Raw genomic sequence first — 18,157 nt, forward strand, 5'->3', positions numbered from 1 at the left:
GTCTCTCGGTCCCAGCTTTGATGCACCTGTACTGACCTCGTCTTCTGGATGATAGCGGGGTGAACAGACAGTGGCTCGGTGGTTGTTGTCCTTGATCTTTTTGGCCTTCCTGTGACATCGGGTGCTGCAAAATACCAGTCTCGTCGTCTACAGTGAAGAGGCGACTCTGGGATGCTGGCATTCTAGGCAGAGTTGCAAAGAAAAAGCCATATCTCAGACTGGCCAATAAAAAGAAAAGATTAAGATGGGCAAAATAACACTGACACTGGACAGGGGAACTGCCTAGAAGGCCAGCATCCTGGAGTCGCCTCTTTGCTGTTGACGTTGAGACTGGTGTTTTGCGGGTTTAAACCGTACCAGCCAGCACCCAAAATTAGTACCGGAACTTATTTCATTCCCAATACAATATATCAATTCCCCAATACATATCACCAGTAGTACATTACCGTTAATTCCTAATTGTTTTATCTACAATGTTTGTTACATTGGTTACGGTCATTTATTTTAATGCATTCAATATTATTATTCCAGTCTTCCTGTTCTCATTGTCAGAGTGGACACATTGTTTGCAGAGCGCACAACCTATTCTACACTTGTGAGAAACAACTTTTGGTTTATATAATTCCAATTACGAGTTCTGTCAATTTAGTTATTGTATTTTGTTTGGAGCACTCCTGTCAATGTTGAGTAATGATGCTCACGCATAGAAGTAGGCCTGTAGGCTACCTGGCCTGCGCGCAGATGTAGGCGTATAAATGTGCCTATTTGGGGATCTGATAGTATTTGTGATTGCCTTAACGGACCACCACTAATGACGTGTGGAGCTTCTCAAAGTAATGTTTTCTTCACCTCAAAACAGCAAGCAAACAGTCTGTTTTTACATCCATTGAAAATTACAATAGTTTACAATAGTGCCCGAAACGCATCGGATTTTTAAAACTTTGTTTCTATTGAACATGCCATACAAAGATCTAGGGTGTTGATGACCAATTCACCCCTTTTACCAAAGAGCACATTCTGTCTACCAAATGTTACTATTGTGTACCTTAGTAGCGCTTCCCTTCCTCCTCTTTCTACTAGTTCCTTAATGTATTTGAAACATCTTTCCAACTCTCCATTTCGATAACCACAGCGTGTAAGGGAAACATGTCATGCTCTGATCCAGTGGAAACTTCATAAAGTAGGCTTCTTGTCATTGCTTGACTTGGACTGAAATAAGTTCCGGTACTAATTTTGGGTGCTGGCTGGTACGGTTTAAACCCGCAAAACACCAGTCTCAACGTCAACAGCAAAGAGGCGACTCCAGGATGCTGGCCTTCTAGGCAGTTCCCCTGTCCAGTGTCAGTGTTATTTTGCCCATCTTAATCTTTTCTTTTTATTGGCCAGTCTGAGATATGGCTTTTTCTTTGCAACTCTGCCTAGAATGCCAGCATCCCAGAGTCGCCTCTTCACTGTAGACGACGAGACTGGTATTTTGCAGCACCCGATGTCACAGGAAGGCCAAAAAGATCAAGGACAACAACCACCGAGCCACTGTCTGTTCACCCCGCTATCATCCAGAAGACGAGGTCAGTACAGGTGCATCAAAGCTGGGACCGAGAGACTGAAAAACAGCTTCTATCTCAAGGCCATCACTAACATAGAGTGGCTGCTGCCAACATACAGACTGAAATCTCTGGCCACTTTAATACATTTAATAAGAGGATTTAATAAAGGTATCACTAGTCACTTTAAATAACACCACTTTAATAAATGTCTACATATCCTACATTACTCATCTCATATGTATATACTGTATTCTATACCATCTACTGCATCTTGCCTATGCCGCACGGCCATCGCTCATCCATATATTTATATGTACATATTCTTATTCATCCCTTTACATGTGTGTATAAGGTAGTCATTGTGAATTTATTAGATTATTTGTTAGATATTACTGCACTGTCGGAACTAGAAGCACAAGCATTTCGCTACACTCGCATTAACATCTGATAACCATGTGTATGTGACCAATAAAATTTGATTTGATTTGTTGGGAATGGACTCATAAGTAAGGTAAAGTGAAATTTGATTTGATTTGAATTTGTCTCCTAGTGTCTGCTGGAAAGCAGATAAACAGGTTTTCCTTTAGGATTTTCCCTGTGCTTAGCTCTACTGACAAGCATACCCATAACATGATGCAGCCACCACAACGCTTGAAAAGGAGGATCTGAGGGCCCATGACAATTATTTTCAGCCTCCTTAGGGGGAAGAGGCATCGTCATGCCCTCTTCACGACTGTGTTGGTGTGTTTGGATTAGGTCTGACCCAGACTAAAAAAAATCTTGGCCGACCATAGGTCGTCTGTTCTTTCGGCCAATCGATTGCTGAAATTTTTTAAATGTGTATTTTTCCCATAGATAGACACCCTATGTGTTTTAATAAAATCAACTATGTGCAGTATTGTTTTAGTGCCTTGTTGCAAACAGGATGCATGTTTTGGAATATTTTTATTCTGTACAGGCTTCCGTCTTCCACTCTGTCATTTACGTTAGTATTGTGGAGTAACTACAATGTTGTTGATACATCCTCAGTTTTCTCCTATCACAACAATTAATAAACTCTGTAACTGTTTCAAAGTCACCAGTGGCCTCATGGTGAAATCCCTGAGCTGTTTCCTTATACTCCAGCAACTGAGTTAGGAAGGACACCTGTATCTTTGTAGTAACTGTGTGTATTGATACATCATCCAAAGTATAACTGATAAATTCTCCACAGTGTATTCGGCTCCACGGTGTCTTAATGTAACCGTAATTACTTTCCGACCTCAGTGCAGTTCAGTGTAAACAAGCATAACAGTAGGGTCGGTATCGGGGGCCTCCCTAGTGGCGCAGCGGTCTAAGGCCCTGCATCGCAGTGCTGGAGGCGTCACTACAGATCCGGGTTTGATCCCGGGCTGTGTCGCAGCTGGCAGCGACCGAGAGACCCATGAGTCGGTGCACAATTGGCCCAGCGTCGTCCGGGTTAGGGGAGGGTTTGGCCGGTTGGGATGTCCTTGTCCCATCGTGCTCTAAAGACACCACTTCGGTTGCAAGTATTTCCTCGACACATTGGTGTGGCTGGTTTCCGAGTTAAGCGAGCAGTGTGTCAAGAAGCAGTGCGGCTTGGCAGGGTCGTGTTTCGGAGTACGCATGGCTCTCGACCTTCGCCTCTCCTGAGACCACATGGGAGTTGTAGTGATGAGATAAGACTAACTATCAATTGGATATCACGAAATTGGGGAGAAAAAGTGGTAAAAAGTACCTTAGTTTCTATATTGAACAAAAATATAAAGGCAACATGCAACAATTTCACTGAGTTACAGTTCATATAAGGAAATCAGTTAATTGAAATAAAAATCATTAGGCCCTAATCTATGGATTTCACATGACTGGGCAGGAGCGCAGCCATGGATGGGCCAGGGAGGGCATAGGTCCACCCACTGGGGAGCCACGCCCAACCAATCAGAATGAGTTTTTCCCCACAAAAGGGCTTTATTACAGATAGAAATACTCCTCAGTTTCATCAGCTGTCCAGGTGGCTGATCTCAGACTGCTAAATTCTCTAAAACGACATTGGAGGTGGCTTATGGTAGAAAAATGACTGCATGCTCCCAAGTGATGCAGCGGTCTAAGGCACTGCATCTCAGTGCTAGAGGCGTCACTACAGACACCCTGGTTCGAATCCAGGCTGTATCACAACCGGTCATGATTGGGTGTCCCATAGGGCGGCGCACAATTGGCCTAGTGTCATCCGGGTTTGGCTGTTGTAGGCAGTCATTGTAAATAAGAATTTGTTCTTAACTGAATTGCCTAGTTAAATAAAGGTTAAAAGGTGGACATTCCTGCAGTCAGCATGCCAATTGCACACTCCCTCAAAACTTGAGACATCTGTGACATTGTGTTGTGTGACAAAACTGCAAATTTTAGAGTGGCCTTTTATTGTCCCCAGCACAAGGTGCACCTGTGTAGTGATCATGCTGTTTAAGCAGCTTTTTGATATGCCACAACTGTCAGGTGGATGGATTATCTTGGCAAAGGAGACATGCTCACTAAAAGGGATGTAAACAAATGTGTGCACAAAATTGGAGAGAAAGAAGCTTTTTGTGCGTATGGAAAATTTCTGGAATTGTTTATTTCAGCTAATGAAACATGGGACCAACACTTCACATGTTGCGTTTTTGTTCATTGCCAATTCTTTGGATATATCCATTATAATGATCCTGATAAATGAATTTGCCTGGCTCAGAGAAGCTGTTAGTCTCGTCATGTTCATATGCAGGGCAGATTAAGTTTATGAACGCCTGGCTGGGCTGGTGGACAGTGGATGCGCATTTATACTTGCAATAGAATTTTGCGGGAATTATCGTGAATAACTCCCTGCTATCAACCAATCAGCATCCAGGATTCAAACAACCCGTTTTAAAATTGACTTTATACCATGACATGGCATTGTTGAATAGTCATTTCTGATTGGCTTGTATGACATTGAAGAGCATAAATAATTTCCTTATAATGCAAGTTATAATTCAATGGCTATGAAATTCATTCTTACATGTTCTATGCTTGAGCTGCTTTTGAAAGCAAAAGTTGAATTGAAAGCATTATTGGCAATAGCAAGCTGATGGTTTGGTTTGCTAAGCTGTGAGCTAAACGAGCAAGTCTGTTTGTTTGGTTATCAAGTAAACTTGTTAGCTGCCTCCCGAGTGGCGCAGTGATCTAAGCAGAAATCCTGGCTCGAGTCTGGGTTGTGTTTCGGAGGACGCACGGCTGTCGACCTTCGCCTCTCCCGAGTCCGTACGGGTGTTGCAGCGATGGGACAAGACTGTAACTACCAATTGGATACCACGAAATTGGGGCAAAAAAAATATATAATAATAAAATTGCTAGCTACTTCAGTGGACGTTGAACACATTTCGACCAGAAATATGTTAAATTATAAACCAGGTGGTTCAAGCCCTGAATGCTGATTGGCTGAAAGCCGTGGTATATAAGACCGTGTACCACAGGTATGACCAAAAATGTATTTTCAGTGTTCTAATTACGTTGGTAATAGCAATAGGGAACCTCGGGGGTTTGTGTTATATGGCCAATATACCACGGCTAATGGCTGTATCCAGGCACTCTGTGTTGCGTCGTGCATAAGAACAGCCCTTAGCTGTGGTACATTGGTCATATACCACACTCCCTCATGCTTTATTGCTTAATTATAGCCCTGGTATAAGTGGGATAATCAACTCGGGGCTAGTGCATCGTGGAACCTTCCACGTCATACATTATTTTCCAGAGAACGCATAGCCCCTTGTTGATTATCTCTTGTATAATAGTGAGTAGTTAGAGCAGGAGCTAGTCAAGTGACAGAAATAATATTCATAAATATACATTTTGTGTGCGACATGCATGTGTCTGTCTGCAGTGGGGTGGTCTGGTCTCTGTGCTCTAACGGGAGCTGTCATCGTGTGAGCTGAAGCATGTAGAGCCCAGCTGACAAGAGAGAGACCGAGACAGAGCGAGAGATGGAAAGAGAGAGAGCGAGAGGGAGGGAGAAAGAGAGAGAGGGAGAAAGAAAGAGAATAAGAAAGACAGAATGAGAGACAGAGTGAGAGACTGTGGCCCTCTCTCCCTCTGGTGTCTGCTGCCCCTAGAGGCCTTCCCTGGCCTCCACACCTCCCTGTTCTCGCAGTCGCTCACATCGCTGTCTACCACTGCGCGCTATGCCACGTTCACACCCCAACCACACCACCTTCACAAGAGACAGCCTATCTTCTCAGATCAGATAGTGGATAGAAATGAATTTGCGTCAGCAGCAGCAGAGACATAGTGGGTAGAATGGGGGCATATGATCTTCACTCCTCCACTGCGCTTCTCTTTGACTGGGGCTGCTCCATTAGATTGGATGTAATGGCAATTACATTTCTCTTTTGAACTGCACACTGACATATCGTGTATCACAGCCTTGTTTTCAATGCCTCTCTCCCTGTCTCTCTCTTCAAAACGGCAGTACATCCAGAGGTGATTCAGATTGTCACCAAGGCCAAAGGCATTCATCTAATGAACTCAGAAATTTAATTACATTTTTTTTCTTCTCTCCCTCGTCCAAATAGTCATGTTCCTTTAGATTTTTAATTGCCTCGTGGCAACTGTTGGCAGAAGGAGTGTGAGGGAAATGTGACATGTTACTTTAGCATAATTGCTAGCGTGAAATTGTTGGGAGCATGGTGTGAGTCTGGCCTTGTATGTCATGTGTGTGTGTCCTATCTAGGCCATGGACAGGGGTGGACATGGCTGGCTACTGTCTTGCCTAGATGGCTACCTTAAATAACATCCTTTCAGGTCAAGACAAAATTCAGTTGCTATACCTTATGGGGCCCTTAGTTTTTCCTGAACGTGACTTCACTAGCAAAAACTCTGGCCCCTAGTTGTGAGAGAGACTAGTGACAAAGACAGGACAAAAAAGACTGAAAAAAGGAGAGAGAGAGAGAGATAGAAAAGCAGACAGACTGAGAGAAAGAAAAGGAGAAGGAGAGATAGAGAGGCAGACAGACGGAGAGAAAGACAAGAAGGAGAGCGAGGCAGACAGACAGACAGACAGACAGACAGACAGACAGACAGACAGACAGACAGACAGACAGACAGACAGACAGACAGACAGACAGACAGACAGACAGACAGACAGACAGACAGACAGACAGACAGACAGACAGACAGACAGACAGACAGACAGAAAGAAAGAAAGAAAGAAAGAAAGAAAGAAAGAAAGAAAGAAAGAAAGAAAGAAAGAAAAGGAGAAGGAGAAGGAGAAGGAGAAGGAGAAGGAGAGATAGAGAGCGAGAGGCAGACAGACGGAGAGAAAGAAAAGGAGAGAGAGACACAGACAGACAGACAGACAGACAGACAGACAGACAGACAGACAGACAGACAGACAGACAGACAGACAGACAGACAGACAGACAGACAGACAGACAGACAGACAGAAAAGGAGAAGGAGAAGGAGAGAAAGAAAAGGAGAAGGAGATAAAGAGAGAGACAGGCAGAGAGAAAGAAAAGGAGAAGAAAAGAAAGGGACTAGATGCAACGGGAGAGTGTGAGTGTGTTAGTGAGAGAAGAAAGGAACTAGATACAACGGGAGTGTGTGAGTGAGAGAAGAAAGGGACAAGATGCAACGGGAGCGCGGAAGCCTCACTTTTGTTGTAGCAGGTCGACAGCACGGCTTTATCTGCAGGACTGGCGCTGATGTGCCATATCTCCCCTGCCTGGTGCAGCAGGACGCTCTTACTAATGATGTTATTCTCATCATCAAAGTCAATGATGTGGATCTGTGGGAAGGAGAGAGGAGGAGAGAGAAAGAGAGGTGGGGAGGGGAGAGGGAGGGAGAGCGAGAGAGAGACAGAGAAACAGAGAGAGGTCAACAGCACGGAAACAGAGAGAGAACGAGAGCAGTGAGGACGAGGTTGGAATGAGCTCCTCTTCCGTCATCTCTCACCAGTCACCCTAACCCTCAACAATTCAAAGCAACCCTCACTTCTCAAAGAAAAAAGTTCCACTTTAATATGACAGTAAATGCAATCTTAAATGCAAACATCACTTCAGTTTTCTTAACTTCACACACCCACGGTTTTTTTTGTATTGATTTTCCCTTCAAAGCAGCGATTAAACACCCCTTCAGAACTTGGGTTAGATTCATAGGAGTTACAGAGAGATTCACATGTCTAAGAAAGGTCCGATAGACAAAAAAAAAATCGAATTTAGCTCACCACACTTCACAGCATATGATAACTAATATGTGAAACATGAAAGCAGGGAGGGGTCACTCTCTGTGAAATCAGTAAAACATGACCGCAGTAGTGATGGTCATGTGACATCCTTTTGCTCCAAGGTAGGCCTTTTAGTGTGACAGGCTACAAGGAGAGTTTAAAGCATTGAAACTCAGATATGGTGGCTATTGGACAATGGTTGAAAGGTGTTGTGAAGCCAAAGCCTCCTGTTTAATTGATTCCAGATTGTCTAACAGCCATGAAGTTACACCATATATACAAAAGTATGTGGACACCGCTTCAAATTAGTGGATTCGGCTATTTCAGCCACACCTATTGCTGACAGGTGTATACATTCAAGCACACTGCCATGCAATCTCCATAGACAAACATTAGCAGTAGATTGAAAGTCACTGAGCTCTTCTGTAAGGCCAATGTGGCACCATCATAGGATGCCACCTTTCCAACAGTTCATCAAATTTCTGCCCTGCTAGAGCTGACTTGGTTAACTGTAAATGCTGTTATTGTGAAGTGGAAACGTCTAGAAGCAACAACGGCTCAGCCGCAAAGTGGTAGGCCACACAAGCTCATAGAATGGGACCACCGATGGCTGAAGTGCATAAAAATTGTCTGTCCTCGGTTGCAACACTCACTACCGAGTTCCAAACTGCCTCTGGAAGCAAATCATCTGGAGCTTCATGAAATGGGTTTCCATGGCCGAGCACCTGCACACAAGTCTAAGATCACCATGCGCAATGCCAAGCGTCGGCTGGAGTGGTGTATAGCTCGCTGCCATTGGACCCTGGAAACGCGTTCTCTGGACTGATGAATCACGCTTCACAAACTGGCAGTCCAACAGACTAATCTGGGTTTGGCGGATGCCAGGAGAACGCTAACTACCACAACGCATAGTACCAACTATAAAGTTTGGTGGAGGAGGAATAATGGTCTGGGGCTTTTCTTCATGGTTTGGGCTAGACCCCTTAGTTCCAGTGAAGGGAAATCATAACGCTACAGCATACAATGACATTCTACACAATGACATTCTGTACTTCTAACTTTGTGGCAACAGTTTGGGGAAGGCCTTTTCCTGTTTCAGCATGACAATCCCCCCCCCGTGAACAAAGCGAGGTCCATACAGAAATGATTTGTTGAGATCGGTGTGGAAGAACTTGACTGGCCTGCAGAGCCCTGACCTCAACCCCATCGAACACCTTTAGGCTGATTTGGAACGCCGACTGCGAGCCAGTCCTAATCGTCCAACATCAGTGCCCAACCTCACTAATGCTCGTGGCTGAATGGAAGCAAGTCCCTGCAGCAATGTTCCAACATCTAGTGGAAAGCCTTCCCAGAAGAGTGGAGGCTCTTATAGCAGCAAAGGGGGGACCAACTCCATATTAATGCCCATGATTATGGAATGAGATGTTCGATGAGCAGGTGTCCACATAGTTTTGGTCACGTAGTGCATCTTGGCATCCTCTTAAAAGGTCAGCAGAACAGAACGTTAGCATCCCAATTGAAAACGTTGGCCCAATTTATGCAAGCAAGCAGTGTGCAGGAAGTTGGGACCTCTTGATTTGACTTAGGCTTATTTGAATTTACCATTCTGGAAATCTTTGATTTACGGACTTTGATTTGCGGATGTCGGATCTTAACTTGATCACTCTTTTGTCGCAGAGAATGTTCCTGCTGCATCAGGAATTTCAAATGAGCCTTGAGAGTGCCTAAAAAAGAGCAGTTGTCTTTCTATCCATGCAGGGGGCAGTCGAGTCATTGGGATCAGGGTTTGCTATCAAAATCATTTTCTCTCTCACTCGCTCAAACACTGGTCTTATAACCGCGACATTAAACATGGATCTGAAATGCAGACATACGCATCAACAACCATCATTTTATACAGCTTAATAACACAACATAGATATTGGTCTCCACTGGGCCATGACATAGAAGTGTCAAGTGTATGGGTAAGGTCAAAATTACCTTCAATCGTGGCCTGCGGTAGTCTAGCGGTTCGGGCTGCTGCCTTCACTGCAGCCGAGCACATACAGTACAAGCCTACCGTGTCAGCAATGGTTGCAATTGAGATCAGCTGTGAGGGTGAATTTAGCACGTATTGATGGTGTAACGAGACATCTGCCGATAATATAGTGCCATCGATGGTTTCAATAGGCCCCTTGTTATTTGATAATATTCCAATAGGCTACATTCTGTAGGCTACCTGTTAGCCTATCGATTGTCAATTAATGAAAGGTGTGAAAATCCATAATAGGCTACTGTGTTTCCCTGGCTGAGTTTATCAGCTGATATGGGCCATCGGTTGATTGGCAGATGTAGGCCTACTGTAGAACGATAACATTTCCTTCAGTGTGGATGTCGTTCACGTTTTATAGATAGGCTATGCATAATTTGTCAGTATATACTCACAAATTTAAAACGTAATATGTAAAGTGTTTTATTTTATGAGCTGAAATAAAAGATCAACGAAATTTCCATATGCACATTTTTTGCACACATTTGTTTATACCCATTAGTGACAATTTCTCCTTTGCCAAGATAATCCATCCACCTGACAGGTGTGGCATATCAAGAAGCTGATTAACCTGTTGAGGACAGACGTTCCGCTAGCGGAACCCCGTTCCGCCTGCGAAACCCCTAGCCAACAGCCAATGGCATCGCACGGCGCGAAATACAAAACCAACTAAAAAACCACAATTCAATTTTCTCAAACAATCAACTATTTTACACCATTTTAAAGATAAGACTCTCGTTAACCTGTTTGGGATAGGGGGCAGTATTTTCACGGCCGGATAAAAAACGTACCCGATTTAATCTGGTTACTACTCCTGCCCAGAAACTAGAATATGCATATATTTAGTAGATTTGGATAGAAAACACTAAAGTTTCTAAAACTGTTTGAATGGTGTCTGTGAGTATAACAGAACTCATATGGCAGGCCAAAACCTGAGAAGATTCTATACAGGAAGTACCCTGTCTGACAATTTGTTCTCCTTCTAGGTCATCTCTATCAAAAATACATCATCTCTGCTGTAACATGACATTTTATAAGGCTTTCATTGGCTCTCAGATGGCTCCAGAAAGTGGAATGAGAGCTCTCCAGTCTCTGGGCGAAAAACAGCAGGAGTTTTTGTGAGTGGTCCTGCTGAGAACAATGACACTGGAGCGCGCATGCACGAGACGACTCCATGTTTTTCTTTCAGTGTTTGAATAATATCGCTATTTTACGAGAAAAATAGCATAAAAATTGATTTTAAACAGCGTTTGACATGCTTCGAAGTACATGTAAATATACATTTACATTTAAGTCATTTAGCAGACGCTCTTATCCAGAGCGACTTACAAATTGGTGGATTCACCTTATGATATCCAGTGGAACAACCACTTTACAATAGTGCATCTAAATCTTTAGGGGGGGGGGGGGGGGGGGGGGGTTAGAAGGATTACTTTATCCTATCCTAGGTATTCCTTAAAGAGGTGGGGTTTCAGGTGTCTCCGGAAGGTGGTGATTGACTCCGCTGTCCTGGCGTCGTGAGGGAGCTTGTTCCACCATTGGGGTGCCAGAGCAGCGAACAGTTTTGACTGGGCTGAGCGGGAACTGTGCTTCCTCAGAGGTAGGGAGGCGAGCAGGCCAGAGGTGGATGAACGCAGTGCCCTTGTTTGGGTGTAGGGCCTGATCAGAGCCTGAAGGTACGGAGGTGCCGTTCCCTTCACAGCTCCGTAGGCAAGCACCAAGGTCTTGTAGCGGATGCGAGCTTCAACAGGAAGCCAGTGGAGAGAGCGGAGGAGCGGGGTGACGTGAGAGAACTTGGGAAGGTTGAACACCAGACGGGCTGCGGCGTTCTGGATGAGTTGTAGGGGTTTAATGGCACAGGCAGGGAGCCCAGCCAACAGCGAGTTGCAGTAATCCAGACGGGAGATGACAAGTGCCTGGATTAGGACCTGCGCCGCTTCCTGTGTGAGGCAGGGTCGTACTCTGCGAATGTTGTAGAGCATGAACCTACAGGATCGGGTTACCGCCTTGATGTTAGTAGAGAACGACAGGGTGTTGTCCAGGGTCACTCCAAGGTTCTTAGCACTCTGGGAGGAGGACACAATGGAGTTGTCAACCGTGAACTTGATTGAACAAAACTTGATTGAACAAAACATGCATGTATTGTATAACATAATATCCTAGGAGTGTCATCTGATGAAGATCATCAAAGGTACGATAGACGGGGCCATGTACCGTCAAATCTTGGGTGAGAACCTCCTTCCCTCAGCCAGGGCATTGAAAATGGGTCGTGGATGGGTATTCCAGCATGACAATGATCCAAAACACACGGCCAAGGCAACAAAGGAGTGGCTCAAGAAGAAGCACATTAAGGTCCTGGAGTGGCCTAGCCAGTCTCCAGACCTTAATCCCATAGAAAATCTGTGGAGGGAGCTGAAGGTTCGAGTTGCCAAACGTCAGCCTCGAAACCTTAATGACTTGGAGAAGATCTGCAAAGAGGAGTGGGACAAAATCCCTCCTGAAATGTGTGCAAACCTGGTGGCCAACTACAAGAAATGTCTGACCTCTGTGATTGCCAACAAGGGTTTTGCAACCAAGTACTAAGTCATGTTTTGCCGAGGGGTCAAATACTTATTTCCCTCATTAAAATGCAAATCATTTTATAACATTTTTGACATGTGTTTTTCTGGATTTTTTTGTTGTTATTCTGTCACTCACTGTTCAAATAAACCTACCATTAAAATTATAGACTGATAATTTCTTTGTAAGTGGGCAAACGTACAAAATCAGCAGGGGATCAAATACTTTTTTCCGCCACTGTAACACTTTGCATTCAGGACAAAAAGTTAACTTCTTTGCCACATTCTTTTGCAGTATTCCTTAAGTGCCTTGTTGCAAACAGGATGCATGTTTTGGAACATTTGTATTTGGTACAGGCTTCCTTCTTTTCACTCTGTCATTTAGGTTAGTATTGTGGAGTAACTACAATGTTGTTGATACATCCTCAGTTCTCATAGCACAGCCATTAAACTCTTAACTGTTTTAAAGTCACCATTGGCCTCATGGTAAAATCCCTGAGCAGTCTCCTTCCTCTCGAACAGCTGAGGTAGGAAGGACGCCTGAAACTTTGTAATGACTGGGTGTATTAATACATCTTCCAAAGTGTAATTAATAACTTCACCATGCTCAAAGGGATATTCAGTGTCTGCTTTTTTTATTTTTACACATCTGCCAAATCGGTGCCCTTATTTGAGGCATTGAAAAACCTCCCTGGTCTTCTCTGTGGTTGAATCTGTGCTTGAAATTCACTGCTCAATTGAGGGACCTTACAGATAATTGTATGTGTGGGTTACAGAGATGGGGTAGTCATTACAAAAATAATGTTAACCACTATTATTGAAAACAGAATGAGTCCATGCAACTTATTATGCGATGTGTTAAGCACTTACTTAGGCTTGCCATAACAAAGGGGTTGAATACTTATTGCCTCAAGACATTTAAGCTTTACATTTTGTATTAATTTCTAAAATGTTCTATAAACAAAATTCCACTTTGACATTATGGGGTAATGTGTGTAGATCAGTGACATAAAATCTCAATTTAATACATTTTTAATTCAGCCTGTAACATAACAAAATGTGGAAAAGGTAAACGGGTGTGAATCCTTTCTAAAGGTACACTATGTCCATTTATTACAACCCACATAAGAATTCACACGAGACGAATTTTAACCTGCACATAGCCTACATAAGGTACAATGTAGGTACTACGTGCATTGTATACAAACACCGCTTCAAGCTGCCCCCTGGTGGCAATTCTATATTCTATATTAAAATTCTCCTGCTGCAGGATTATTTTCCTCCTGCGACGAAAGTGGTCAAATTAAGATCTGACATCTGTAGGTTGTAAAGCAGTGACAATCATCTGGTTTGATGTGGTTATTAACACACATCATTCTAATAAGGCTGAGTCTCACTGCACCGTGGGAACCATTAATCTGGTGGCACCGGACAATAACTCCAGGCATTCCTCTCCCCTGTTCATTTTTTACAGGCTGGGAGGAGAAGAGCAGAGCATTGGAACGGCAGCATACAGCATCCTTTAGCCTACTCAAAGTCACATAGGCTGCCATTAACCTTGGGCTGGAACCCATTGAGCCAAAATTATTACGCAAAGTTATAATTTTATGGAAGGGAACCATACAAATAAATTCCGGTGCTGGTGGGACAGGGTAATTGGAAGGAGGGCCAGTAACAGGGCCCCTGAATGAACCCAGGTCTGGAGGAGAAGTCCCATGGGTAATTTATTCTGTGCTATTCTCCAGCTGGAGCCTGTAGAGTGACTCATCCCTCCATCCTCTCTCTCAGAGGGATAAAAACGAGCTGGCCGATGGCCTCCACTTTTGGGCCTCTTAGTTAAAGCTCTTTAGTGGTGCAGATGACAGTAAGTGGGGCAGGGGAGTAAGGAGATGGCAGAGGTGGTACGGCAAATATGCTTTCTCTTTTTAGTACCCTTTAAAGCCACACACACTGGAGGATCCCCAACAATGTGCCATTCATATTGCACTGCCCTCTCAGGGCTGAAGTGGCACTTGAGGTGAGAGGAGAGGGTAAATTAGATATCTGAGCCCTACATTAGAGAGACAATGAAAGGATAAAAAGCCAGGAGGCTTATTGTCATGTCCAAAGGTACTGTATAAGTGCCTCTGAAGCCAGATCCAATCAGGTGGGGTCTTTATGTGATCAATTCTTGAGGATGGGACTGAAGTCATCTTCAAGGAAGAACACTTTCTGGAACATCCAATAATTGTACGTGAAATAGCATTTCAATAATGATTGGCTGAAATTATTGCTGTCTTTGTTATAATTGTAGTGCATTCTGAAATGCTGGTACAAAACACCCCCTTTTTCTCAACATCACCTGTCAAGGCTTGGTGCAGGCATCACAGCAGTATGATCATTATGAGTATTTGCCTCTCAAAAACATGGTGTGGGTGAGTCAAACATAAGTACCGTCTGTCTGTCCAACCACAGGGATATGTTCAAAGTGGGCTCCAGCTAAATCTTAACACCCATAGACTTGTAAACAACAGCCAATCCCAGAATCGAAAAAAAGCACTGGCAATTTTTCTCACCAAAGGATGCCAAAAACATTTCAACACAGACATCAGTCTCTCCTCTCTCCCTCTCTAAAATCACTAATTATCTCGCCCTCATTTATGGCCAACTGTTTCTGTCGGTTGTCTATCTGCACGATGACCTAGAAAAGACCACACACACACACACACACACACACACACACACACACACACACACACACACACACTAAATTGGAGTCAGCCCAATACCCAGTGACAGGCGCCAAGGCTAAGCCTGTCCTCACATCAATACCTGGTCCACACAGGCCTATGCGGCTAGCATGATCGCAGGCTTGTTTGCTAGGGCTACAACTCTCAAAGCCACAAGGCTGCTGGACAAGGCTTGAGGTAACCAACTTTACTGAAAGTACTGTACCACTAAACCCAGTTGGGTAGGTTACTTTATAAATGTAATATGTTACAGTTAACTGTCCAAAATTGTAATCAGTAACAAAATGTGTGGGTTACCGAAACTCAGTAACATAATCGGATTAATTTCAGTTTACCTTCCCCTTAAGAGGCATTAGAAGAGGACACAAAGCCATTTGTAACGTATTTATAATCAGATTACATGTAATCAGTTACTCCCCAATCCTGAAGAAGTTAAAATAAGCATAACATGGATGGACAGTCATAGCACAGGCAATGAGATATTACATTACAACCCAGTCTTGCTGAAACCCAGGAGGAACTAGTTGTGAGATATCACTGAGTCCCAAGCCCTGCAACAACACGTGGGCCAATCCTGGGTGGAATCCCTGAGGTACAGTATATAATTAGGGTGGAAGTGGAATAACCCATTGGGAATACTAGAGGCCTTAAGGTGCTGGGACGGGCAGCCACAGGACTAGATCAGAGAACGGAACAAGTCCACTCTAGGTTTTTCCATAAAAAATAGATAGGGAGAAAGACATCATTTTTGTACAACCTTTAGATTGCATGCCAAACTGGGGCCCACATTTGAAGAACATCCACATTGTTTTGTACAACACCCTTCTTCGATGCTCTTTGAATGTAGAATTAACGTTAGGTCCAATGTTCCCTCTAAGCTGCGCAGAGAAGCACAAGATTGAACTTCACTCAACTCTAGAGTTTTCCCCGTTAGTTAACACTATCAACGTTTCCCTTTACTGTGGGAATTGTGATCGAATCAACGCAATATTAGCCACGTTCAATGTAACACTGAAACAAAACAAACTATGCAAGAGATTTTCTTGTACGCAGAGCGTATTGGAGTAGAATTGAATTGCATTGACAGGCACGACTCAGGCCCATACTCTACACAGACCGGTGCGCCATAACCAATCAGAGCTGCAGTAGGCCTACATGCAAATAGCCATTGCCATATATGGATCTGTGCCATTCACTTTGAACTGTTTACAGCATGAGCAGTCATGAGTAGATTAGCTTGATTTGAGATGAAAGTGAGAGCTGAATGTAGCCACCTGTGCACATTTGTTCATATTCTTTGCTAGTTAGTGAGTTATTAGCCCAGTTATAGCTTATTTCTGGTCAACAATGGATGAGTGGTTGCTTCCTACAAGAGCACAAAATGTGCACATTTCTAGCCATCTTTGAAAAGTGAGTCAGGTAAAGAGCTTTTTTTATGTGTTAAAAGGACAGGGTTGTATTTTGAGACCGTCTTGAATAACCCAATAGGCAGAGGGTAGCATAATTTGACTCATTCTCTGATAATTGTATGGGAATAATAATGCATTTTATTTTGTGTTTTTTTGCATCAAAGAACACAACATTTTCAGTCACCTCGTCTGAAGGACAAGTAGATAAACAGGTTAATGTCAAGCCCTGCATGTTTTTTTCTCCAAAAGTCTCATGGAATGTAAGCCTACATAGAACACCACACATTTGCTGCTACTGTAGGCTGAATGATAGAACAGCAATGTCCATGTTAAAATGTTATGGGATGCATTTTTCTCCATTGTTGCTGATGGTAGGCCACACAGTAGCCTACTTGGCCACTGTTAAAACGGTAACTTAAAGTGGGTACAGCCTCAGTGTTTACAGTAAACATGCGCCGGAAGATGCACAGAAATTTCACAATGTTCAAGTTCGCGCTCAGCAGACCTGAAATTTGCTCAGTGAACATTGGTTAGGGCCATACATTTACATGTAAACGGCCCCATGAGCACCAACATGTGAAGTTATGGAGCATGTCGAATCTAGTGTCAAATGAAAGCTAAGAGTCTATATTTTGTAGAAATTAAAGGATATATATTTTTCAACCATTTTCTATCCTAAATATTAGGAATAAGCAAAGGCGTTGATTTCTGATCAAACAGATAGAAAAAGAGGTCTTAGAAAACATCTACCAGAAAATGTCTTAAAAGGTATGAGAAATACAGTACATCAAAGCACAATGTGGAAGTAAAGAACCCTGCCAACTAATATCAACATTTATATTGCGTTTTGGAGAATTTTTTGGCCTTTTGTAAGTTTAAGAAACATTGCCCTGTGCCTTGAAATTCCATTACCAAAAACACACATACCTTTAAGATATTTTCTAATTTCTCTCCCCCATGAGGGAGGATAATGAAAGTTCACTGGAGTAAGAAGTAAAAGGTAGCCCTACATTTTTTTTTTTTACTGATATCCATTTGGTTTCTGATTTATGAAGTTATTGCCCCTTGATATTCTGTTACCAAATTGGTAGCAGAATGTCCGAAAAATCTAACAGAAATTAATGCAATTGAATTGGCTGCAATGGTAAATCATAGTAGTCACAAACTATAGTTGGGTCACCTGCTACAGTTCTCCCTTCCACTGGCATACTGTAATATTCAACTCATAACTGTTTTCTTTCTCTTTTGTGAGAGAAAGAAAGCTCAGTTGGTCGAGCATGGCGTTTGCAATGTCAGGGTTGTAGGTTCGATTCCCGCGGGGGAACAGTACGAAAAAATGATAAATGTATGCACTCACTACTGTAAGTGACTCTGGATAAGATTGAAAACAGTCTGGACAACCCTTCTCTCTCTCTCTCTCTCTCTCTCTCTCTCTCTCTCTCTCTCTCTCTCTCTCTCCAGTTAGTATACCTCTCCTAGCTCTTACTGACACAATGAGCCCCCTCTTTTTACATTTTTTTGCCCATATACAGCTGTGTAGTAGGTTGACTCACCTGATTGTCAAATTTGAGGGACTGGGTGCCCACAAGGAATCGAATGGCATCTGATTCAGCTGTCTGGGAAGTAAGTGCACGAGCCTGGAAAGGCAAAACAACAAG

At 43.3% G+C, this 18,157-nt stretch overlaps 1 protein-coding gene across 2 annotated transcripts in view; it reads right to left on the bottom strand.

Annotated features, from left to right (window-relative positions):
- The window catches only part of eipr1 (EARP complex and GARP complex interacting protein 1), a 79,051-nt gene that overhangs the window by 60,411 nt on the left and 483 nt on the right, over positions 1-18,157 (bottom strand). For both annotated transcript variants that reach the window (XM_014210324.1, XM_045723415.2), the window contains 2 exons: positions 18,053-18,136; positions 7,204-7,336 (listed from right to left, as the gene is read on the bottom strand). In XM_014210324.1, the coding sequence (XP_014065799.1) occupies positions 7,204-7,336; positions 18,053-18,136 (217 nt within the window). The remainder of the gene's footprint in view (positions 1-7,203; positions 7,337-18,052; positions 18,137-18,157) is intronic.

Source organism: Salmo salar, chromosome 09 (assembly GCF_965601325.2).
Source record: "Salmo salar chromosome 09, fSalSal1, whole genome shotgun sequence".
Lineage (NCBI taxonomy): Eukaryota > Metazoa > Chordata > Actinopteri > Salmoniformes > Salmonidae > Salmo > Salmo salar.